Here is a 26911-nt window from a genome sequence, read left to right as displayed (position 1 = left end):
TCTCTTGCTGCACAAGAAAAAATGGATCTAGGAAAAAAAATCTGAAAACAAAATACAAGCAAACAACAGAAAATGTGAAAATGCTGTGTTGTGATCCACACGGTTCCCACAGGCCTCTCTCTGGGTACTCATCATGAGCAGTTGGAACTGGTCTGAATCCTCTCATTGTTGGAGAGGGCCTCATCCATCAAAATTGATCATCATATAGTATTGTTGTTGGAATATATAATGATCTCCTGGTCCTGCTCATTTCACTCAGCCTCAGTTCATGTAAGTCTCTCCAGGCCTCTCTGTATTCATCCTGTTGGTCATTTCTTACAGAGCAATAATATTCCATAACATTCATATACCATAATTTATTCAGCCATTCTCCAATTGATGGGCATCCACTGTAGTTTCCAGTTTCTGGCCACTACAAAGAGGGCTGCCACAAACATTCTTGCACGTACAGGTCCCTTTCCCTTCTTTAAGATCGCTTTGGTTTATAAGCCCAGTAGTAACACTGCTCTATCAAAGGGGTATGCACAGTTTGATAACTTTTTTGAGTATCGTTCCAAATTGCTCTCCAGAATAGCTGGATGTATTCACAACTCTACCAACAATGTATCAGTGTCCCAATTTTCCCACACATCCTCTCTAACATCCTTTTGCTATTATCTTAACCAATCTGACAGATGTGTAGTAATTTTCTTAAATTGCATTCCTTTGATCAATAATGATTTACAGCTCTTTTTCATATGATTAATTTCAATTTCTTCATCTGACAATTAACTGTTCATATCCTTTGACTATTTATTAATTGGAAAATGGCTTGAATTCTTATAAATTTGAGTCAATCTCTATATATTTTAGAAATGAGGACTTTATCAGAACCCTTGAATGTAAAAATGTTTTCCCAGTTTATTGCTTCCCTTCTAATCCTGTCTGCATTAGTTTTGTTTGTACAGAAACTTTTTAATTTAATGTAACCAAAATTATCTATTTTGTGATCAATAATGATCTCTAGTTCTTCATTGGTCACAAATTCCTTCCTCCTCCACAGATCTGAGAGGTAAATTATCTTATGTTTTTCTAATTTGTTTATAATCGAATTCTTTATGTCTAGATCATGAACCCATTTCAACCTTATCTTGGTATAAGGTGTTAGGTGTGGGTCAATGCCTAGTTTCTGCCATATTAGTTTCCAATTTTCCCAGAAGTTTTTGTCAAATAGTGAGTTCTTATCCCAAAAGCTGGGGTCTTTGGGTTTGTCAAACACTAGATTACTATAGCCATTGACTGTTTTGGAGGATGAACATTCTTTTGTCTCCCACAAAATGCACGGACTATTCAGTCCCAGAGGTTCTTTCCTCTAAGACCCCAGCTGGAGCCCCTCCTCACTTGACCACCTCTATCCGACCAGCAGCCCGGTGCTTTGCTCATCGCAATCCATGCTGTGATTCGAAGATTGTGAATTTATCTTTCCTCTAGAACAAACCCCCCCCCGCCCCCTCCCCCCCCCCCCCCCGCCCTGTGCTAGGTTATTGAGCATTCCCAGTCCAGTCTAATAATCCAATTATCCGGGTTTTACTCCACGGCCCAAGAGCAGAGCAGTACCTGTGCTTCCAGTCCAGGAAAAGAAAGGGGGAGGGATGGAGGAGGGGCGGAGTGTCAAGTTTCCCTCACCTAGGTGAGACTCCTCCTTTGTACTCGTAGTCCTAGAAGTCTTTATTTGCAGCCTAAGCCGCATTGGGCAGGATTCTTCCCTGGCTATACAGGCAGACCCTGGGGGGGTAAGGGTGGAGTGCAATGTTAGATTGGGGAAGGTACCCCGCAGTAAGAAACTTAACTCAGATCGCCAGGGCTTGCTGACAGATTTTGATTGCTAATTACATGGTAAGGGCTCAGTAGCTATGTGACTTTGAACGAATCACTTAACCTTTCTGCCTTAGTTTCCTTATATGTAAAATAGGAATCCCAAAGTTATTGTGAGGACCAAATGAGACACGTTCAGCGCTTTGCAAACCTTAAAGGGACATATTTACATGTGTGTATTGAATATGTATGTATTATGTATACACACATATGCTATTCACTCCAGTGCATTGGATAGACCTCTGGTTCGGGATTTAAGAAAAGTTCAAACGCTTGCGACTCAGAGTATAGCACTTAATCTCAATTTCTTCATCTGTAAACAGGGTAATTGCACCTACCTCCTTAGATTGTTTTAATGATCAAATGAGATAATTTTAAGGCACTTTGTAATAATTATACCGTAAAATCTAAACCATAGATTTTGACTATACCACTTTACCTGGAATTCACATCCGATAATGTTTTCAAAGGTAGCTTTTTTGATTATGCAGATAAAAGAAAACACACTGGACAGCTGATTAACATTTCTGTGTTCTCCTCTCTTCCCCTTACTTGAGGCCGCTCATTTCTTTCCCTCTTCCACCATTTTCGCTTCTGAAATCAAGAGTCTACTTTACTCAACTATCACCTGCTGGAGCATATTCATAGGTTAAGAAGTCCGATCCATTTACTAGCTATTCCTCTTTTCCTTAGGTTTTTGTTTTGTTTTTGGGGTCCCTGTTCTTCCTAAAATGAAACTTGTAATCATTATAAACATACTACCCTTTTCTAAGTCTCTAGGTTATTAATCAGCAGTCATTTGTGGAGCTCCAGTTATTTGTCAGGCGCTGTGCTAAAAGCTGGGAATAAAAAGAAAGTCAACACCGTGCAGATTGTGCTCTCAAGGAGCTCACACTCTTGAAGGAGACAAGATGCAAAATATGTGCATGCAAGATGCGCTCAGTGTAAAGAGAAGGTAATCTCGGAGGGAACCGGCAGATGCAATCCAGATTGGAACAGATGCCCTCTAAGATCCCTTCTGACTCCTTCTGGGTGTCCCTGAAAATGACATATGAGACTGCACATGTCGGCGTCCTTGGGGGGAAGGAAAGGGCGCGCCACACACACATCTGCCCTCTCCCTCTCGGAACAGTTTAGGGACCCGTATTTTTTGTAGGCTGTTGCCTACCCTATCCTAGGCTTTCACCCGACATCTCCCAGTGCTGTAAACTAAGTCTGCGTCACACTTCCCACTCGGGGCTTCAGAAACAAAAAGAACCTCAGACGTCCAAAGGTGAAGCAGGTTCTTTCACATGACCCCATCTCTCGACTGAGAGAGCTTTCCTCAAACTGGGATAGAATCCTTTAGCCGCATCTCCATTCCCCCCCACCCCCCGCCGCCCCCATGTAGCAGTTTGCCATCACTCCGCCACTCCCCTTCCCCCCAGAGCCAGGCTGAGCACCGAACACAGCCAATCTCCGGATTTCTTGCATTTCCCCCTTCTCCCTCGACCCCCCCCCCCAACTCCGGCCCTTCGTGGTTGAAAGGAAAACCTGGAGTCGGAGAAGGTAGGGGGCGGAGAAGGGGGGGGGAGGTGGCAGCCTTCGGGGCTGGAGGAGGAGAGCAGCCGTAGCCGCAGCTGAGCATGCTCAGTAGCGAGGCAGGTTCCACTCAGAAGTAGGAAGCTTGAGTTTTCACCACCGGCGGCGGCGGCAGCGGCGGCGGCAGCAGCACCTCAGGGTGGCCGAGTTCTTACAGAACAACAAGATCGGGTTGTGTCCATCTTTCCTCTCCGGCTCTGTCCTTCACGTCTCTTGGGGGCCCTGCTCTCCCGGGACCCCTCTGGCAGCCTAGCTGCAGTAGCTGAGGGAAGGGGTGCGGGAGACGTCGCTCGCCGCACGCCCCCCCCCTCCCCGGGGCTGCGCTGCAGGGCCAGGCCGGGCCGGGCGGGCCGGGCCCCGGGCAGACGCCGAAGGGGACCCTGGGGGCGGCGCCGTGCCGAGGCAGGCCCAGCAGCGGCAGCGACAGCGGCAGCGGGGGTGGGGGGGAGAGAGCCTGCCCCGGCCCCGGCCCCGGCCCGGGGGAGGCGGTGCGGGATGCCGCCGCCGCCGCCTCCTGGTCCGGGCTCGGCTTGGTCCTTAGTCCTGTGTAAGTGGCCGCGCCGGGCCCCCGCTCGCCTTGCCCTCCGCCGGGGCCGGGCGTGAGAGCACGGCCTCCTCCTCCTCCTCCTCTTCCTTGTCCTCGTCCTCTCCGCCCCCTGGCGCCCCGCTCGGCCGCCGCCGCCCCCCAGAGGAGCCCCGGGGGCACCATGCAGGCACTGCAGCTACAGTACGAGTTCTTCAGCGAGGAAAACGCGCCCAAGTGGAGGGGGCTGCTGGTGACGGCCCTAAAAAAGGTGAGTTGGGGGGCCCGCACTGGGGGTGGAGCGCGAAGGGGAATGGCATCCCGGGGACTCCTTTCCCGGGCTCTTGGGCGGTGTTGGTGCGATCCCTGACCGCTCGGTGGCTGCGGGAGGGCGTTTGTAGCGGCCACCCGCGGGAAGCTTACTGCCTCCCCTTGCCTCCTTTTTTTCTTCTTATATGTGTGGGTATTCTGAAGTCTCTCAGAATAAGCCTTTACTGCCTTTTCATTCTCTCCATTCAGTTCAGTAATCTCTGAGGCAAAATGAAAGACAGCTCTGTCCTCAAGGAGCTTACATTTTTCTCTCCTTTGTACACTTTGAACTAAGGTCGATTTCTTATCCTGGGTGCCCAGAGAACCTTGGTGATCCGACTATCGAAAACTTCTCATATTCAATTGCAAGCTTCTTCGGGGAAGGGACTGGTTTTGCTTTTCTTTTTATCCCAGTGCCCAACCCAGTATGACACCAAGTAGGAGCTTAAGAAATGTTTGTTGATTTGATTTTTGACCGTCTTGCTTGCCCTAAGAAATTGTTACTTGCCTTTGATTAGCTAGAGAATTAGAGAATTCGTCTTGTTTTTATTGACACTTTGCCATAATCCAGAATTGCCCCCATCCTCCATTTAAAAATGGTATGTTCAAGTGGTACTATTTTGTTTGTATATTAGTTTTCATTTGTTTTGGAGGGCTAAGATTTTTGAAACTTTGCCTTGATATTCAGAATTTTTAGCCTTTGCAAATCTCTTTGTGATTTGAATCTGCAAACTTTTAAAAGCCATATTGTGTACCAGAAGGACATTAAGGCTTCTGAAATTGGAATTCTTTAATGGCTGTGTGTGCAATTTTTGAAAAAATAATTTGTTGTTTCATTTCTGTTGTATCACATTTAGAAGATACTTTGTGTTTTCCTATTCTTTTATTAACAACTTTTAAAAACATGTTTTAAAAGTCCTGTTACCAGAAATTGAGTTCAACAGTTAAGTTTAACAAAATAACATTGTTTAATAATTGTGTTCTTCTTAAAATATATTTTACTTTTTGTTACTCTGATTATAGGATTAAGTTTGGAAAACAGTTACTCTTTGTATTCTTATAACCTTGTAACCTATAGTCTTCTTAATTTGTCTTAAAAGATACTAAGATTTTCACTCTCCTTACTTTTTTCTCCTTGTATTTTGCATCAGAAACTTTCACTTTTTTTTTTTTTTTTCTTTATAACGCTCTTAAGTTCAGACTTGGAAGTTTTTTTAAAGGCCTAAGTTTTAGAAGCAAATGGAAAATCAAATTGCAGAAACACCTTAATTATGTGGAAATCAATTTCTTAGCAGCATAAAGTATATAGAATCCAGAAAGCAAGCAAAAGTTTCTGAGCATCCTAAAAGATGTCACAAAACCATAAACTTTTCAATCAAGATAATGCATTAGATCCTCTTCTAGTTCTCACTTTAGTCTTATTTCATGCATGATTCTACATTTAAACATGGAAGTAATTTGGGTCACTAAGGCATCTGTGAAGCCACAAAGAGGGAGTTGATAGCTTGATTGTGAGGGGAAAGGGAGAAAAACTATTAAAAAAAAATAAACAAAACTCTAGCTTAGCTGTCTGGAGCCATTAGGAGCAAATAGCCTTACACACCTCAACAACCCCCAAGGGCATTACTGTATTACCACATCGACCCATCATTAAAGTAATGATGATACTGACTCACCAAGAAAAGGTTCAATTATGTTTAGTATCTTACCTTGGGGAGACTAGAGTGCATCCCTTTGACTGTAGTCCCAGAATAGGGATGAGTTCTCTTCCCCTTTCCTGCTTCTTTGCTTTAGGTCTTATGATCTAGTAGCTTGTTCAAGCCTCCATTCTTCAATAAATTTAATTTAAGGAAGCAATGTTATAAAGTATATTGTAACTAAGAAATATTTGATCCTCAAATGGGGTTTCATTTATCTTGGAAGATTTACTTGTGTGGAACAGTTCATTTCCTGATAAATGAAGTGTTACTTTATTATATTTGTATCAGAGAGAAAAGAAAGAGTAGGTCACAATTTGTGACCTGTTGACCTGACTAATTCAGATGTTATTTAAAAAATAAACTTATTATCTTGAAATTGATACTACCTCAAGGGAGGAGAATTTAGCAAATGCCTTTTGAATGTTGCTTTTGTGCTTTTATTCCTGTCAATTTTAAGACTGCCATCTAGCACAAATCATCAGTTAGAGAATTGTAAATGTTCTATTTAACTACACATTTTAAAAAATAAATTTTTATTGATATCTTCTGTTTTTTACATCATTATAATATCCCAAGTATTTCACTATCCTCATAGGGGACATACAACAAATTTGTGTGTGTGTGTGTGTGTGTGTGCGCGCGCCTGCGTGTGCGTGTGCATTAGAGAAGAATCACTACAAACAATAAAAGTTCAAAACATATTCAATACATAATGCCTATGTAATTACTACCTTCATCAAGGAATGGGTTGGGATTGTCCCTTAATAAAAAAGGACTTGATCTTTAATTTTGACTGTGTATGTTGATTTTTTAGCCTCTGCTTACTCCACTCTGCATCAATTCATATATGTCTTCCCATGTTTTTCTCTATTGATGACATACATTTCTTACATCACAATAATATTCCATTACATTCATTCACCACAGTTTGTTTAGCCATTCCCTAATTACTGGGCATCTTCTTTATTTTCAATTACTTGCTATCACAAAAAATACTGCTATAAATATTTTGGTGTATCTGGGAATTTTATTATTATTCATGACTTCCTTTAGGTATAAGCCCAATTTATTTGCATAATTCAAAACTCCTTTTCAAGATGATAGCACAATTTTATAGCCCCACCAACAATATTTTAGAATTATCATTTCACAATTTCTTCAACATTAATTATTGCGACTTAAAAAAAATTGTGCTAATTTGCAAGATGGAAAGTGAAACTTCAGGGTTGTTTTAATTTTTATTTCTCTCTTTATTAGTGCTTTGGAGTATTATTTCATGTGCTTGTAAATATTTTGCATTAAATCACAATCTTTATCTTAAGTGCATTAATTTTGTCTTCATAGCTTTTCAGTTTCAGGCAGTCAGGGTTATCTATTTGATCTTTTGTAATTGCCACTTCTTTTATTAGGTTAAAAGTGAATCTTCAAATAGTAATGGTTTAGCTTACATTTATTTAGAAGTTACTGTATGTTAAGTGCTTTACAAATATTATCTCATTTGATCCATACAATAATTCTGTGAGATTGGAGCTATTAATATACTCCTTTTACAGATAAAGAAACTGAGATAGACAGTGGTTAAGTGATTTGCTCATAATCATATAACTAGTAAGTGAGGCTGGGTTTGAACTCAGGGCTTGCTGATTTCAGGTTGGGCACTGTTTACATTGTGCTATCTATCTGCTTACCCATAAATGTGAGAGGTATCATATCTGTTTTTATTCAGTTTTTAAAAAAATAAAAAAATAGTATAATCTTTAATACTAAGATTATACATTCATTTAAAATATATACATACACATAGGAATACATGTTTTTTCAATAATGTAGTTAATATATACCTAGAAATTGGTTAACCTTTTTATAAATTGGTAGAAAGAGTATAGAGAAAAGCTTGATTTAGGGCTAAAACAAAACAAAAATAACCCTTTTTAGGCAAAAGTAATAAATTTTGGAATTGATAATACTTTTTGAAAATCAAAGTGTTATGATTAAAGTAAAAGTGCCTTATAATAGTTTTTTTTTTAATTTTGGTGCTTCTAAAATTAAACAAATTTATGTTTCCTGAATTTTTTATTAAATTATTTATTAAATATTTACTTTGTATGATATTGTGCTAAGAATTTGGGGATATTAAAAAAAGGCAAAAAACAGTCCCTCTCAAAGAGTATATTCTAAGTGGAGAGACAACAAATAAATAAATCTGAGAGATGAAGACTGACAACTTGGGGAGAATAGGAAAGGACTCTTGAAAAAGGTGAGATTTAGCTGAATCTGTAAGGAAGCCAAAGAAAACCTGAGTTGGAAGCAAGAAGGTAGAGTATCCCAGGAATGGGGATCATCCAGTACAAAGATACAGGGAGGGTGAGGAACAGCAAATATGGCAGTATGGTTGGATCATAGAGTTCATTGAAGAGAATTCAATATAAGAAGATTGGAAAAGTAGGAAAGGGCAAAGTTGTGGAGAGCTTTAAATGCCACACAAAAGAATTTGTTTGACCCTAAATCTCCTGGAGCTCATTGAACATAAGAATGAAAAGGTCAGACTGCTTTGTGACAAAAAAAATCACCTTAGCAGCTGATGGGTGTTACTATGTTGGGTGGCTAGGAGGTTGATTTTATAATGAGTTGTGTTGTTGTTTTTTTGTTTTTTAAATGAATCAATATTCTGTGTAATGATTAAATTCTCAGTTATGTGTAAGAAAGTATTAGAATTAAGAGTTTATTGCATTGGTATTTAACACTTTATAACTGTAGAAATTATGTCTATTAGTATGTCTGATAGCTAGATTGACATAGTGTCACATTGTGATAGGCCTCATGGTATTAGTTTTCTATAATCATTAAAGGTTCTTAATTAGGGAGATATATAGTAAACATTACAATTATAAAAGAGGAAAAGGAGCCAGAAAGCTGAGGTGCAGAAATAAGTTGGAAAAGTTTTAAATCATATTTAAATCATATTGAATGTCTTCCTATACCTTACTGTTCAATCCAGTGAACTGCCTCTTTGATGTTCCACAAACAATGCAACTTATCTCTTACATTGATTTAGATTTTGTAATTATATTAATTTTGAGACTAGCAGTATGAATACTTCAGAGTTTTAGAGAGTGTGGGCAGTCATCAAATTCCTGTTACCATACCTCCTCTGGAATTGTTATATTCTCTTTTTCCTGACCTTCTCAATCAAGAACAAGAAAACTTCAAAAAATGAGGATGAGACCTTTGGTATTGAGAAAGATTTGGTGATATCAAGAGACAGGAAATAAAGTTGTGTGTGTGTGTGTGTGTGTGTGTGTGTGTGTGTGTGTGTGTGTGTGTAGGGGGGGAATCTGGAGCTTTTGGGGGAAGGGGAAGGTTTAAAAGTAGAGAAAGAAATTGTGAAAAAGAGTTTAGGTAAGTTTCATTTGGCTGTTTCCTTATAATATTACATAAATTTGGAAGCAGAGGCCAGTAATTTTGTAGCACTCTGAGTGTCTAAGTGGAGTACTAAAGTAGGGGGCTTAATATAACATGAAAGTCTTGTGAACTATTCAGTCAATAAACATTTATTAAGTGCCAACTATGTGCTTGGCACTGTGCTAAGCTCTGGAAATACAAAAAGAGGCAAAAGATGATCCTTGACCTCAGGAGCTCACAATCTAATGAGGGAGACAAAAAGCAAACAACTTTGTACAAGCAAGCTATTATCTAGGGAAAGTGGGAAATGAGAAGGAAGGCAGTAGCTTAAATTAAGAGGGGTTGAGAAAGGTTTCTTGAAGAAGTCGGAATTTTAGAATTTAAATGATTTCATGGAGGAAGAGTAGTTTGAAATGAAGAAGGGGAGGGATTCTAGATTTAGGATCAGCCACAAAAAAATGCCACAAGGTAAAAGAAATACGAGTGACTTGTTTGTGGAACATCAAGAAGCCTAATGTCACTGAATGGAAGGGGACATGAACCATTTAGACAAATGGTATAAAAAGGAGGATACCAGAATTAAGCTTAGCAAAGGTGGCTTTATGTCCAAGAAAAGACTCTGAACCTCTCCTCCTCCTCTAGACTTTCATCCTAGACTCTTAAGACTCTAGTTCATAAGGTCATCAATTTAGAACTGTAAGGGATTTTATCTATATCATAAGTTAAATAGGTTTTTATTATGAAGTAGCCTTGGAAAACAAATTTCCATTTATAATACTGTTATTATAGGCAATACATCCTGAAATCTAAGCAATTGATTTTTTTTTAAATAAAGCTTTTTATCTTCAAAACATATACATAGTTTTCAACAATGACCGTTGCAAAACCTTGTGTTCCACAATATTTTCTATTTTACTTCCCCTTCTCCTCTCCCCTAGATAGCAAATAATCCAATATATGTTAAACTTATGCAATTCTCCTGTACATACATATACAATTATCATGCTGCACAAGAAAAATCTGTTCAAAAAGAAAAAAGAAAAAAAAAAAAAAAAACAATGCAAGCAAAAAAACAAAACAAAACAAAAACAAAAACAAACAAACCCAAAAAGTGAAAATACTATGTTATGATCTACATTCTTCTTTCTGCATGCAGATGGTTCTCCCTGTCAAAAATTTTCTTGGAATTGGCCTGAATCACCTCATTGTTGAAAAGAGCCATGTCCATCAGAATTGATTGTCCCATAATGTTCTTGTTGCTGTGTACAATGTTCTCTTGGTTCTACTTACTTCAGTCAGCATCAGTTTGCGTTACATCTCTCCAGAACTTTCTGAAATCATCCTGCTGATCATTTCTTATAGAACAGTAATATTCCATTACATTCACATACCATAACTTATTCAGCCATTCCCCCCAATGATGGACATCCACTCCATTTCTAGTTTCTTTCTACTACAAAATGGGCTGCTACAAACATTTTTGTACATGTGGGTCCTTTTCCTTCTTTTATGATACAGACCCAAGAGAGATACTGCTGGATCAAAGGGTATGCACAATTTTGATAGCCCTTTGGCCATTAATTTTTCATTTTTAAGTTGCAAGTATTCCTAAATCCTTTTTACTGTTATATACTCAAATATGTAGGAAAATGAATTATCATACCATTCATTTTCAAACATAAATCAGATTCTCATTAAATTTTTGTAACAATAAGACTTGCAAGATAATTAGGTTTCTAATACTTTTGTCCTGTTTTGAAATTTTTTAAAAAATTCATTATATTTAGCTTTTTAAAAAATTCATGCTCTAGTTTACTTATGTATTTTGTGAAGAGGAACCAATACTTTTTCACTTTACATATTTAAAATTTTTTAATGATTAATTCAGAGCAGAAGTTGAAATTTGGTTTATGGCAAATCCTTAGTAGATAATTCTATTAAACTTAAAATTAAATTTTAAATACTTGATTAAATAATCAAATACTATAATTAACCCCTCTTTATAAGCATAGTATAAATGTTTTGCTAACTTTTAAAAAATAGACTAATAATATGACTTAGGCAGCTTTGAAAGTTCTATTATCATTTGCTTGTAATTTTCTATGAAAATTTCTTTTGGCTAAGATTTAATTAATTTGGTCTTGATCCAGAAGTAACTTTTTAAGAAAGTTTCAGATTTGGTTGACAATGTAATCATTTTAAAACACCATGGATACTTAAATGTACAAAGGAATCTTTAATAGATTCTAGAGAAATAGAATAATTTTCTTACTACCAGTCAATAATTAACAACAACAACATCAAACATATAGTTCTTACTATATACCTGGCACTTTACAATTATCTAATTTGATCCTCAAAATAACCCTTAGAGGCAGGTGCTATTGTTACCTGTTTTTCAGGTGAAGAAATTGAGACAGAGATAAAATGATGGATCCTGGGTCACACAGCTAGTAAGTATCCGAGGCCAAATTTGAACTTAGATCTTCCTAGCTATGGGCCTAGCATTCTATTCACTGTGACATCTAGTTGTTCAGTTTAGGCCAGACATTTTACATCAAATAAATATTCCATGAACAATAGCAATACAAAAGCAATTTTTGAATGTGTTAATAAGCTTTTGGGATTTGCAACTAAACATCTTAATTTAGAATATGTATATTGTAAAACCGCAATTTAAAAAGTATTTAAACTCTCTGATTTTTTATCAGGAGCCTATGTTGTTATCATGTGATGCAGCTCTAATACCTATAATATAGACAAGTTGTTTGAGAATTTTAAACATTTTATTTCATGTAATTTTGGGCTTTTGGAAAATCATTTCGCCAAATAATATTTCCAATTTCCTTTAGCTATTAACTCCATGATAATAGGATTTCATATTTTTTATTTAAATTTCTCCTATTCTGTAGATTAAACAGTTTTAGAACTCACAAAAATATATTAATTAATGTTGTTAGAAAGAAAACAAATGATCTTTTGTGCAGAGAGATGAAGAATGATATATATATATATATATATATATATATATATATATATACACATTTAAAGATATGACCACTTTATGGGATTTGTTGTGTTTGACTATGCTTAAGGGAGTGCTTATAGTCTAGAGGTTGGAAATTATAAAAGAAGGAAAGTTAGAGCAGTAATAATAATGCCATGCAAGAAAAAGAAAAGAGCATCAATGAAGCATTTAAAAAGCAAACAGAAGAGAGCAGAAAGAATTTTAGGAGCCATAATTAATCAGAGTAGTGCTAGAATCACAGTGTTAAATTTATTATGAACTTTTAAAAAACTGTATAATTTCATATATAATCATTTTATTCTGTTCTTATATATGGAAATGTTCCTATTTGATAAATCTGTATTAATAAAAATAGTTCAAAGCATCTTATTTTAATATGTAAATGGTTCATAATCAGTTTTTTTTAAGATTTATTATTATACTCACAAATAATTTCTCCTGATTTGTTATTTAAAAACCATGATACACATGCACAAAAAATCCTAAATAATCCCAAACTCCTATTTATAACTTTTAAGATTTTCATTGTATAGTGCTTTTTAGCAAATAACTGAGCTTATTTCTTAATGTCTTTGTTATGTAGCTCAAGTTTATTATTCAGTAAATTTGTATTCTCTGGTCATGCTTTTAATGGTTCTAAATTTTAATGGAATTAATAGACTTCTTCATAATAATCTTTAACTTAACTGAAAAATGAGACTGAAATATGTTTATATTATCAATGAAGTGCTGAATCAGGAGCAAAAAAATGGATAAAAGAAGCATATTGAAAAATCAATTTGGAACTCTGGTAAATGGGATATACTGCTTAGTCATTTTTTTTTTAAACCTGCAAATCATTTTGAAATGTCTAAGATATTACACATAATTACAATTACATTTAAAATGTAATTGGTCTCAAAATTGAAATGGATTTTTGCCTGGAATTTCAATAACATTTTGAAATAATGTTAGAAGTTAGTTTCTAAATTAATTTGGTATAAACTAGTTTTCAACAATTACTTTTGCAAAACTTTGTATTCTAAATTTTTCTCCCTCTTTCTTCTCCTGTCCCCTTTCCTAGACAGCAGGCAATCATATTTAGGTTAAACATATGCAGTTCTAAATATATTTCCATATTCATCATGCTGTGCAAGAAAAATCAGATCAAAAGAAAAAAGACTGGAGAGAAAAAACAAACAAGCAAACAAACAACAACAATAGCAACAAAGGTGAAAATACTATGCTTTGATCCACATTCCCTCTCCATAGTTCTCATGCAGATCACTCTTTTCATTATAAGCCTATTGATATGCCTTGAATCACTTCATTGTTGAAAAGAGCCAAATCCAGCAGAGTTGATCACCACATAATGTTGTTGCTGTGTACAGTATTCCCTTGATTCTGCTTACTTCATGTAGCATCAATTCTTGTAAGTCCAATCTTCTATACTTTGATATGTAATTGATGGTTTATTCTTATGGTCAAAGTAAGTATTTATTAAGCATTTACTATGTCTCTACTATACTATATCTATATCTATATATATATATATATATATATATATATATATATATATATATATATATAGTATATACCTATACTAAGCCCTGGAGATACAAAGGTAAAAAACAGTACTTTCAAGGAGAGTTTACAATCTAAGGAGAGATTGGGTGACAACAATGATATACAAACAAGATGTTTACTAGATAAGTTAGAGATAATCATCAGAGGGAAGTTCCTAGTATTAAAGGGAATTAGAAAAGGCTTTTCCTAGAAAACAGTATTCTAGGCATAGGTGACAGCCACTGAAAATATTCAGTCTAGAGATAATGTTTACTTCCTCCAATTTCAGGAAAGCTATTTTTCCATGTAACATTTTTAGCTCTTTATACCTTGATCATATTTTATTGAAGTTTGAATCTTAGTTTGAATCAATTAAGTTTGAATTCTGCTATTCAAATCAGTATATGGTAAATCTTTCAAAAATTAATTTGAAATTAAGGTACTAATTGTCTTTTGAAACTTTATGATCTTGGGATTTTAATTCAAGAGTTAGCTACAAATCTGTATCATAAAATTTGCTTAACATATGGCCTGATTCAGCATACTTAATTAAAAAAAAAAAAAAAAACTAGGCTGTAGGATGTGAGGTATGTATAAGATTGAACAACCAGTGTTAAATAGATGGTCCTATTAATGAGGGAAAGGAAAGGGGGAACCCCATTTCTCGGTGCATAGATAATCCCATGAGGCACAGTGTCCCCTGTAAATGAATTTACAGGCCCGAAAACCTAGATTGATAAATAAAAGGTTATTGTAGAAATTTGGAAGTAAAGCTCAGTTAGAAAGATGACAGGGCCAGAGGTGACTGCTGGGCGGGCAGGAACCCTTACATGATTGGAAGGATACCATGTGTTGGCTGGGAGGGCTCCTGCAAAGAGGGAGTTTCCGGCTCACCTCTTTTATACCTGGAAGATGATGGGCAGTACCCCCCAAGTTTTTTGGGGGATAGGGCTTTTCCGTTAGCTCAGATCTGGTGAGGGCTGGGGGAAGCTGAGCTGATAGTGGGGCTGGGCCCGGATATTCAAAGGGTGCCTTTGACCAGGATTTGTGAATCAAGGTCAGCCATGGGTTGGGCAATTAGAAAGGAATCTTAAAAGGGACTTCAACCCCCATCACTATTATCCCTGTTGTATGTTACCAGCACTGCCCTCAGTTTCATTCTTTCTTCATTACTTATATGTCAGGCATTTGAATTAAATTTTTAAAAAATATTAAGGGATTTTTGCATTATTAACAATTTGCACTTTAGAATTTTAACAATTCCACAAAAATTGGGCTAAGATAAATACAATATTGGGCAAATTATACACATATTGGGCAATGAGTCCTTGGTTGTTCTATTTCTTTATATTATTCCCTAAGTAATAAACAATTATTTTGATACCACCTGTTAACAGTTTATTTATTGGAAGCCAGCATTATGTTAACACTGGAGGTGCAAAAATATGTAGTCAAATTTAATAGCTCTTTATTAAGTATCCATTATGTGTAAGGCACTTTGTAGGTACTAGAAATATTAAGATAAAACCTAAGATGATTCCTGCTTTTGAGGAGCTTGAATTTTACTGACAATGGGAAGATATGGCAATACACAGGTAGTATATTAAGTAATTTTCCTAGCACTAGTGAGGAAGGAGGCATCAGTTCTAGGAAGACACATTTGAACTAACTAAATCTTGTAGGAAAATAAGAATTCCAAGAGGCCAGGATGAAGAGAGAGTACATTCTAGGCATGGAGCATGGTCTGCCAAGTGCAAGGAAAGAGAAAAGAAGTGTGATTTTTAAGCCCAAATGGCTCAAAAAACTGCATATCCTTTGATCCAGCAGTGTCACCAATGGGTTTGTATCCCAAAGAGATCATAAAAGAGGAAAAAGGACCCATATGTTTGTATGTTTGAAGCAGTTCTTTTTGTAGAGGAAAGGAATTGGAAATTGAGTGGATGCCCGTCAGTTGGGGAATGGCCAAACTAGTTATGTTATGGTAAAGGCTTACATGAACTTATGCTGATTGAAGTGAGCAGAACCAAGAGAACAGCCACAGCAAGATAATGTGATGATGAACTTGATAGACTTAACTCTTCTCAGCAATTCAGAGATTCAAGGCATTTCCAAAAACTTTGGAAAATGCCATCCCCATACAGAGAGCGAGCTATGGATACTAAAAGAGGCTTAAAGCATACTATTTTCATCTTTTTTTTTTTTCTTTGTTTTTCCCTTTTGTTTTGATTTTTTTCTTTCCCTTCATGACTCATATGGAAATATGTTAAAAAAATGAATGTACATGTATAACCTATATCAGATTGCTTGTTAAGTGTGAGGAGGGGAGAGGCAAAAAAACTCAAAATCTTATGAAAATGAAAATTGAAAAACCATCTTTACCTGTAATTGGAAAAATAATATATTATTAAAATAAAAAAAATTAAAGGAAAAAAGGTGAGGTTTTGCAAACAGCTTGTAGTCTAGTTTGGCTAGAGTGGAGTATAGTGAAATAATGCTAGAAAGTTATCAGAGTGTTAGGAGCTTGATGTCAGATCTAGAGGCAGTAGGAAGCTAGTGAAGGTTTTTGAGTTGTGATATGGTCAGATTTGTGCTCATGTGGCAGCTTTGTGGAGGATAGATTGTAGAGAGAAGAGAGACTGGGAATACTGGGCACAATGGCATAATAGATATAGCTAGCATCAGAGCCAAGGACACTTGGATTCAAATTCCGTCTCTAATATCCTGGCTGTGTGATCCTAGCCAAGTTATTTAATTCCTTAGTGCTCTAGATATCTCTTTCACTTGCTTGGCAGAGGAAGTTCCCTCATCTGGGAGTTCTATGATTTTATGATGAAGCTAAGAGGATAGGGTCTCCAGCTGCCATTTAATCTACTAAGGCCAAGTGATCCCTTTTCTGAATCTTAGAGCAGTGATGTCTGGCTTCAGTAGAAACAAAGGCCACTTAACTATTTTATGGATCCCTCCAGGTTACCCATTAACTCAAAACCACATATTGATATTATCTATAATCTATTCTGTTTGTATTTATTTTGTTGATATTTCCCAACTACATTTTTTTATCTGCTTCAGGGCTCTCAGGAATGTTGCCTATTTGATATCTGTGGCCTAAAGTACAGAGAGGTTAAGTGATTTTTCCTAGAGTCACATAGTGATAGTGTCAGAGGAAGGATGTGAAGCCAGGTTTTCTTGGTTTTGAGGTAGCTTTCTTTCCACTATGCCCCTCTGCTATTCACTGTATTTTAGTATTAAAATATCATCAGGGGAAAATCTTCAATAATTCAATGTTTGTCATTGTTAAGCAAACTTAAGTTTATTAAGTCTTTTAATTTATTTGCTTTATGCCTGCTAAGATTTTACATGCGAGTTTGGGGGGAAAACTGATTACAGACTTAGCTGGATTTAACAGATCTTTGTAAAGAATGGAACTGAGATGGATGAATGAAATTATTCATATTATCTGAATTTGACAAATGTAAATGAAGATTAATAGTGATTTTATGGTTAGAAAATGCTAATGATTAATTCTTTCTCCCTCAAGGAAGGCATACTACATAGTACATAGTAACATACTATGTAGTTGATTGAATAGTTAGTAATAAAACAGCCTTGCAAAGTAGTTTTCCGAATTTGACTTGCAAAATTTCATTAAGCCTTTCTGACTTAATGTTATTTTCATGGTATCTCCCCAGTTAGACCATAAGTTTCATGAGAAACTTTTTTTGTGTCTTCAATGCTTAGCACAATGCTGAGGTGGCCGATATAACAGTAGTTCACATGAGTATATGCTACTGTGCATATATTTTGTGGCTGTTGTTTTTGACGATTTTGGGGGGTATAGCTAATAACTTGGGTCTTTAGTACTGATTCATGCTAATTAACATATTGACAGTCAAACCAACAAGCATTTATTAAGCATCTACTCTATGCTGCTAGAGAACTGACAACAGGTAAATGCTCACAGGGAGGTTCAGAATACAAGGAAACTCTCAAAATCTTTCTGAAGAACTTTGGAATAATTTGTGAGACAAAAGATACTGACACAGGACTGTCCAGCATTGTGTGCTCTCATCAAAGAAGGTGTTGTGCTCTATAAGCAAAGCAGAATTCCAGTATCTCAAGAGAAACTTGAAATGTGCATACTTAGAGACTTTTCCATTCCACATGCTCACATGAACTATTTGTGCCCGTCTTATGGTAAAGACTGGTCTGCTTAGCCATAGTCAGACATACTGTACCTTAACCTTAACATAATAATGTCATGTTCAAGAATGAAGGACAACAACCAACTCTATGCCAGACACTGTGCTAAGTACTAAAGTTACTAGGGAAAGAAATTGGTTTCATAAATATATTCTCAAATTTAATATTTGCTGGAAAAGCTCTTAGAAGAAAATGTTTTCCATTTGATGATGATAATAATAATTGCTAGCATCATATGGCACTTTACAGCTATCTCATCTTATCTTATTATTGCCATGGATTTTTATCAAGTTGGAAAAGTTAAGAATATAGTCATTAGTGACAGATACCAAGTATGAACTTGGATAAGTCACTTAATTTTTTTATGTTTTAGCGTCTTCAACTGATAAATGGGGATAATAATGGTACCTACTTTCCAGAATTGTTGTGAGGGTCAAATGAAATTATATTTATAAAATATTTAATACAGTGCCTGCTTAGAATGTGGCAAATGGTATATGAATGTTAGCTGTCATCATTATTTTATTCATTGTTTTCAGTTTAGCTAGACCACAGTAGTACCTATGAGGTGAGTACTGTAATCCCTTTACAGATGAGGAAACTAAGGCAGAAAGGTTAAGTGACTTGCCCAGAGTCACACTACTGTGTAGCTGGAGCCATATTTAAAGTACTCCTGTTACCAGGCCCACTGTGTCACCTAAGAGCACCTACTTTCCAAAATTTGGGTTCATATAACAACTCTACTCTGTGTGCAAAGAAATCATCAGTTCTCATTTTTGTAATGGGTTAAACATCTAGGAATTAAAAATACCTTTACAAGGTAGTTGTGAAAATCGAGGGCTGTCCTCTTTGTAGTGGCCAGAAACTGGAAACTGAGCGGATGCCCATCAATTGGAGAATGCCTGAATAAATTATGGAATGTTCTTTACATGTGATACTCTACCCCTTGATTTTCTACATTTTCACTGGCTGTTCCCCATTTTTGTTTGGAGGCAGACTTGAGGGAAGCTGAAAGTTTCAGGTTTTCTTCAAGTCTTAGCTAAAGACCCTCTTCTGTAAGAAACCTTTCCCAATTCTTCTCAATCTTAGTGCCTTCCCTCTAAGGTATTTCCAAATTATGTAATAAAGCTTGTTAATACATAATTAGTTGTTTGGGTTTGGGATTTTTTTGTTTGTTTTTTTGTTGGTTGGGTTTTTGTTATTGTTTTTGCATGTAGTCTTTCCCTGTTAGACTTTGAGCTTCTTGAAAGCAGGTATTGTTTTACTCTTCTTTATATCACTAGCAGTTAGTACAGTAATTGTCATATTGAAGGCACTTAATAAATGCTTTTTAATTTAAGTGTATATTTAAATATTAAATGTTTTTGAAAATGATTAAAACTAGTAGAATTTTTGAGTTTGAGTTTAAATATTTAATTATTTTGTAACATTTAGTATAGCATTCCCTTGGTCTATGAGTAGAATAAGAAATATATCTTGTCCTTTTCTTCTTTATATAAATATATTTTTATCAGTTATTCTTTTCTTTGATTGTTTCTTGACATCTTATGGAGACATCATCTTCCATCTAACCAAATCTAATTTTCAAGGAGTTATTTTCTTTGGTGAGGTTTTGTACCTTTTATCAGTTGATCAATTTTGTTTTTTTAAGGAATTATTTTCTCCAGCATTTTTTTTTTTGCCTCTTTTATCAAGCTATTGAGTCTCTTTTCATAATCTTTTTAAATTGTTCTTATTTTTTTTACCATTTTTTTCCTCTACCACCTTTTTCTGATTTTTACAATCACTTTTTGTTCCTTTTTTTAAAAAGTCATTCTTTAGCTCTCTAAAAAAAGAGATTTTTGTTGGATTTATGTCCAATCTGTATTTTTCTTTGTGACTTTGCTTGTAAATATTTTCACATCATTGTCTTTTGAGTTTATGTCTTGATTTTTCTATGTCATTATAATAGTTTTTTTGTGGTCAATTTTTTTGGGGGAGGTTGTTGTTTGCTCAATTTTCCAACCTATTTTTTGACTTTGAACTTTATATTAGAATGTATGCCTAACTGTCTGGGGAAGGAGAGAGTCATTGTGCCAAGCTTCAGGCTTTTTCACTTTGTTTTTTTGTCATCTAATTCTGGAGTCTGTAGGTTTTCAGTGCTTCCAAGGTGATGTAATCTAGAGGGAAAAATGGTCACTTCCTTCCTGATCTGTATTCTGGTCCTTACCCAGCTAGGGTCACTATTTTCTCTCAGCCATAACTCCTTTCCTCCCTGGAAATGGAACTTCTACCCAGGTAGGTTCCTTGCAACTGCAAGTTCTTCTCTTGGAACTGGAACTAGGGCCTCTATTCTGTTGCTACCCAAGCACTTCTTTCTGCCCTGGAATTGCATAATGACAATGGAGTTATCGAATGGTACCTGGTCCTATGCTTAATGCCAGCATAGAGGTCCCTTGTATTTTCTGACTAGTATTCAGTCTTTTTACTCTTTGGGTATAGCTATTGCTGCTACTTCCATGGCCTACAGTTGGAAGAGATGCAGGGGTCATGTGCATGATTTCCCTGAAAAGGCAAGACTTCAGGTAAGACAGTTCTCAGTTATAGGCACCAGTTAATGTTAAGAGTCTTTACTGTTCTCTGACAATTTGAGGACTTAAGAGTTCAAGTTGTGAGGAGGCTATTTGTCATCAGCTCTTCATGTATACAGGACAATTATGAGATATATCTGTGCTTTAATTGATTAAAATGGTTTTTTTAATTAGATACACATTTATTATCTACATAGTAAATACAAGGCACTGTATCTTCCTGGAACATGTTTATAATAAACATAGCATATACAAAATAACTTTGCAATGATCTGAGCTTAAAAACTCCTTGCTGACTAATTTTTCTAGTTTTAATATTTAAAGGGATAAGAGAAAGTAGAGAAAGTTTTGGGGAGAAAATAATGAATTTGATTTTTGATATATGGAACTTAAGATATGTATAGGAATATAGTTTGAGGCAATAGGAGACTTAAGACTAGAGGTTAGGAGAAGACTTAGAGATGAATAAAGAGATCTGAGATTTATCTGCATAAAGATATTTAAATCCACTGGAGTCAATGGGATTATCCAAAAAAAAATAGTAAAGAAATGAGAAAACAGCAGAGTCATGGGGAAGACCAATAGTTAGCAGGCATGGCCTAGATAAAGATATAGCAAAAGAGACTGACAATGAGGTAAGGGGGAAAATCAGCAGAGAGCAGAGTAAAAACAGGATACCTACTGTCAACATTATGATTTATATAACGCTAGATATACTATATGTAACCACAAGAAGCCAAAGGAATAGGTATTGAAAAAGATGACAAAAAATAACAACAACAAACCAACATCCCTTTTAAAATCTATAGTATGTTTACTTAAAACCAATCAAAAATTATCAAGATAATTAATAATTTCATTAGCAACACATAAAACAATTCAACAAAATCATCAGTACTTCTATGTACTAGGAATAAAAAACAAAATATAAATATTATTTAAAGTGAAAATAGCATGCATAAATACTAAAGCTAGAGTATCCATATACACAGTTTTATAATTATGACTGCAAAGCAATTTTCCATAGAAATAAAAACCTAGAGATAGATGTCAAGATATCTAACACTCACATGACAGTTAAATATGTTTACAATAAGGTAGAAGATGATAAGGTATTTTATAGACAAAATGGAGATGATTTGGTTATATAATAATAAAGTAGATTTGGAACTGGATGAATAATTAGATCAAAGAATTAGTTATTAACATGCCAGTGTAAAATTGAAAGGAATCCTCTAGTGGAATGCTTAGGCATCTATAATTTGTTCAAAAATCTTGTCAATGTTTTGGATGAAGGTATAGGATTTGTAAAATTCATAGTTGAATTAAAAGTTGGGATAAAATAAAATCAGAATTCAAAAACAAAAAAACCTTAAGCATGTTAGAATAAGTCATTAAACTCTCAGCACTGGTTTCCTCATGTATAAAAATGAGTTGATTGGATTGATATTTCCAGCACTAAAATTCTCTATATTATACTTGTATTTTATACTTTTAATTCTGTTAGCATAATTGTCTTTAGTAAGTATTCTTACAATATATAGTATATTAGGTCAGGGCCTCAATTAACAACTATGTCAAAATACACAGTTGGATTGTCTGAGAGAGGGATGAGCTATTCTATTTATGAATTTAATGTTTTGTCTAAATTTTCAGTGAGTAAACCTAAGGTAGAATTGGAGTTTTTAAGACACTAGAGAAGTGGTCTTCCTTTTGTTACTATGCAAATTTAAATAATATCATATTTAATTTCTCTTACTTGTAGTGCTATTCTGATACCTCTTTGTTTCATGACCTGGATTTCTTCAAGGCTTTCCTAATGGAATGCTTTCTAAGGGCAGGCCTAACTAAATTAGGAAAACCTCATCACTTGATTGGTTTGAGGGTGATGATTTTTTGGTCACAGAAATTCTTGAAAACCATCTAATAAATGGTAGAAGAGTTATAATCTACTTTAATGGAAAGGATATCAACTTTAAACTTTAATGAAATCACAGATCACTAAAGTATCATTGAATTTGTTTTAACACCTTAGAAGACAGACAGTTCCCTTCCTCCATTCACATTTTTTAGAATGAGAATTTGAAGTTGACACTTTCTTATGGGCATACAGTGCTAAAAATATCAGGCAGGGTATATGTGATTATATAGCTGTCTTTTAGATATGTTGTAGAAAAAAATCTCAGATGGAATTAAGAGATCATTTTGGGATTTCAGTGTGAACTGGTGGAAGGGAAAATGTTTCTACCTAAATAGCTTTCTACTAGAATATAGTTAATGAAAATGTTCTTTTTTAGTACATGAGTTTTACGCTATAATTCTGTTATAAGGAACTTGGGTTGTTGCGATGGTAATTTTTTTTCCAGTATCTTGATATTATTTCTGTTAATCTTGGAGAAAGAGGGAGATATAAGTATTTGGAGGTTTTCTTGGAGAGATAAAATGTCTATTAAGAATGCATTGGGCAACGTTGCAGTTGTTTATTTGGCAAGTTCAAAGTCTATTCTATAACAGATTGTGACACATTTGTAGCAGTAGGTATAATTTAAGCCACTTTAATTAAAATCTTTGGAATATATCATATGGTTGTGTGTGTGTGTGTGTGTGTGTGTGTGTGTGTGTGTGTGTGTGTGTGTGAAAGAGAGAGAGCTTTAAGGTCAGCAGCAACATAGATTGTTGTTCTACTTTGAGTAAATCCAATTATAGACCAACTCACAAAATATCATTGATCTTAATTTTGTCTTAAATAATAATTATATGAAATTTTATAGAAGTGTTTTTCATCTTCTGCATATTAGCAGACAGTGCTATTGTTAAGTGCAATAACTTCCAATTTATCCATTTGTTTTCAACATTTTTCTCCTCTGAAATTTTTCCTCATGGCTTCCAAATAAGATCAACTGTTTTGAGATTACCTTTTCCCATTTCCAGGATATGAAGGGTTAAGAACAATAAAATGATCCTGAGGTTAAGAGAAGCAAAGGCCCTGAATTGTGGACACGTTGCACTTGGCTTCTTTAAAACTAAGGAGTATTTAGTGATATTAGAATAGGTATTAATTATGAAGTGTTATATAGTTCCTTAAAATTTTTTCAGAAGTTAAATGTCTGAAACTTCTATGCGCTAGTTTAAAAATCTGGGACAGATTTAAGTTATGAGAAAATATATAGCTTTGATGATAAGAGTCCTCCCTGACGAAATATTTTTAGTATCAATGCACAAAAGACAAATTTATTCAAGTTTACAGTATAGTTTATTATTATAATATAGTAGGTCACTCAGCATAATAGAATTAATAGCTTTGAGATCATCTACTTCAGCTTCATTTTACCAAAGGTAAATGAATCTACTTTGTGTGTTTGTAGATGAGATTTTGTGTGTGTGTGTGTGTGTGTGTGTGTGTGTGTGTGTGTGTGTGTGTGTGTGTATACACCTATCTATTTTATTGTCTCCCAGGTAGAATGTGATCTCTTTGAGGGCAGAGATTGCTTTTGCCCTTCTTTGTAGTCATGGCTCTTTTTTTTTTTTCTTCAAATTATAAGTAATTTAAATTCCCAAGTTTTTCTGTTTGTTTGGTTTTTTTTTAATAGCTTTTTATTGACAAAACATATGCATGGGTAATTTTTCAACATTGACCCTTGCAAAAACTTCTGTTACAACTTTTCCCCTCCTTCCCTCCACTCCCCTAGATGGCAGGTAGTCCCATACATGTTTAATATGTTAAAATATGTGTTAAATACAATATATGTATATATAGAGAGATATATAGATATAGATATGCAGTTGTTTTGCTATACAAGGAAAATTGGATTTTGAAAGAAGGTAAAAATAACTTGGAAAGAAAAATAATCACAGAGTGGAAATGCTATGTTGTGGTCATCACTCATTTCCCAGTGTTCTTTCCCTGAGTGTAGCTGATTCGGTTCGTTACTGATCTGTTGGAACTGATTTGGATCCTCTCATTGTTGAAGAGGGCTACGTTCATCAGAATTGATCATCATGTGGTATTGTTGTTGAAGTGTATAATGATCTCCTAGTTCTTCTCATTTCACTTAACATCAGTCCATGCAAGTCTCTCCAAGCTTCTCTGTATTCATCCTGCTGGTCATTTCTTAGGGACAGTAATATTCCATAACGTTCATATACCACAATTTACTCAGCCATTCTCCAATTGATGGGCATTCATTCAATTTCCAGTTTCTAGCCACTACAAAAAGGACTGTCACAAACATTTTTGCACATACAGGTCGCTTTCCCTTCTTTAATATCTCTTTGAATTCCCAAGTTTTTCAAAGCAACTTGTCTTTACAATGTTATTCTCCTGGCTTTGTTCATTTTACTCTGCTCAGGCAATATAAGCCTTCCTAAGTCCCTCTAAAAGTGTTCCATTTCATCATTTCTTAAAGTATCACAGTGTCCCATTACATTCATACATTACATCTTGTTTAAGCTATTCAGACCTTTTTTCCCATAGAAACTACAATCTATCCATGCTTTGTCTATCCTGTACTTTAAAAATCCTGTACTTTGTTTAACCTAAGCCAAGAATTTTGCATTTATTCCTAACATACTTTTATTTGATTTGGCCCATTATTCTAACATGCTTAAGGTTTTTTTGTTTTTGAATTCTGATTTTATAAAATGCATTTTCTATCCCCTTTATCCCAACTTTTAATTCAACTATGAATTTTACAAATCCTATACCTTCATCCAAAACATTGACAAGATTTTTGAACAAATTATAGATGCCTAAGCATTCCACTAGAGGATTCCTTTCAATTTTACACTGGCATGTTAATAACTAATTCTTTGATCTAATTATTCATCCAGTTCCAAATCTACTTTATTATTATATAACCAAATCATCTCCATTTTGTCTATAAAATACCTTATCATCTTCTACCTTATTGTAAACATATTTAACTGTCATGTGAGTGTTAGATATCTTGACATCTATCTCTAGGTTTTTATTTCTATGGAAAATTGCTTTGCAGTCATAATTATAAAACTGTGTATATGGATACTCTAGCTTTAGTATTTATGCATGCTATTTTCACTTTAAATAATATTTATATTTTGTTTTTTATTCCTAGTACATAGAAGTACTGATGATTTTGTTGAATTGTTTTATGTGTTGCTAATGAAATTATTAATTATCTTGATAATTTTTGATTGGTTTTAAGTAAACATACTATAGATTTTAAAAGGGATGTTGGTTTGTTGTTGTTATTTTTTGTCATCTTTTTCAATACCTATTCCTTTGGCTTCTTGTGGTTACATATAGTATATCTAGCGTTATATAAATCATAATGTTGACAGTAGGTATCCTGTTTTTACTCTGCTCTCTGCTGATTTTCCCCCTTACCTCATTGTCAGTCTCTTTTGCTATATCTTTATCTAGGCCATGCCTGCTAACTATTGGTCTTCCCCATGACTCTGCTGTTTTCTCATTTCTTTACTATTTTTTTTTGGATAATCCCATTGACTCCAGTGGATTTAAATATCTTTATGCAGATAAATCTCAGATCTCTTTATTCATCTCTAAGTCTTCTCCTAACCTCTAGTCTTAAGTCTCCTATTGCCTCAAACTATATTCCTATACATATCTTAAGTTCCATATATCAAAAATCAAATTCATTATTTTCTCCCCAAAACTTTCTCTACTTTCTCTTATCCCTTTAAATATTAAAATATAGAAATTTGATTAATTACTCCAAATCTATTTTTATGCTCCCATCCCAACCTTTGGCTCTCCCAATTAAGGACACACACACAAAAAAAACAAAAGCCATTGCAAATAAGTATAGTTAATCAAAATACATTTCAACATTGACCATGACTAAAAAACCTTCTCATTCTTAATTCTGAGTTCTATCAGGAAGTGTAGTGTACCTCATCATTAGTCCTCTGAAATCCTGCTTGGTCATTACAATTATAAGAGTTCACTGTCATAGTATTCTGTCACATTTATGTATCATAATTTGTTTATCTATTGCTCAGTTTATGGGTACCTGCTCAGATTCCCATTCCTTGACACTGCAAAAAGAACTATAAATACTTTCTTTTATATCTTTAGAGTTCATTTTGTTTAAGACTCAAAATAGCTGGGGCAGCTAGGTGGCGCAATGGATAGAGCACCAGCCCTGAATTCAGTAGGACCCAAGTTCAAATTTGGTCTCAGACACTTAACACTTCCTAG

At 35.1% G+C, this 26911-nt stretch overlaps 1 protein-coding gene across 2 annotated transcripts in view; it reads left to right on the top strand.

Moving 5' to 3' along the window:
- Positions 1–3499: 3499 nt before the first annotated feature.
- SOS1 (SOS Ras/Rac guanine nucleotide exchange factor 1) overlaps positions 3500–26911 on the top strand; it is a 174137-nt gene continuing 150725 nt past the window's right edge. Inside the window, exon 1 of one of the 2 annotated variants that reach the window (XM_074286643.1) lies at positions 3500–4229. In XM_074286643.1, the coding sequence (XP_074142744.1) occupies positions 4143–4229 (87 nt within the window). In that variant the 5' untranslated portion in view covers positions 3500–4142. The remainder of the gene's footprint in view (positions 4230–26911) is intronic. The other variant, XM_074286644.1, reaches the window with a different exon arrangement.

The sequence above is a fragment of the Sminthopsis crassicaudata genome, chromosome 2 (assembly GCF_048593235.1).
Source record: "Sminthopsis crassicaudata isolate SCR6 chromosome 2, ASM4859323v1, whole genome shotgun sequence".
Classification (NCBI taxonomy): Eukaryota; Metazoa; Chordata; class Mammalia; order Dasyuromorphia; family Dasyuridae; genus Sminthopsis; species Sminthopsis crassicaudata.
This window is presented reverse-complemented; position numbering and strand designations above follow the sequence as displayed.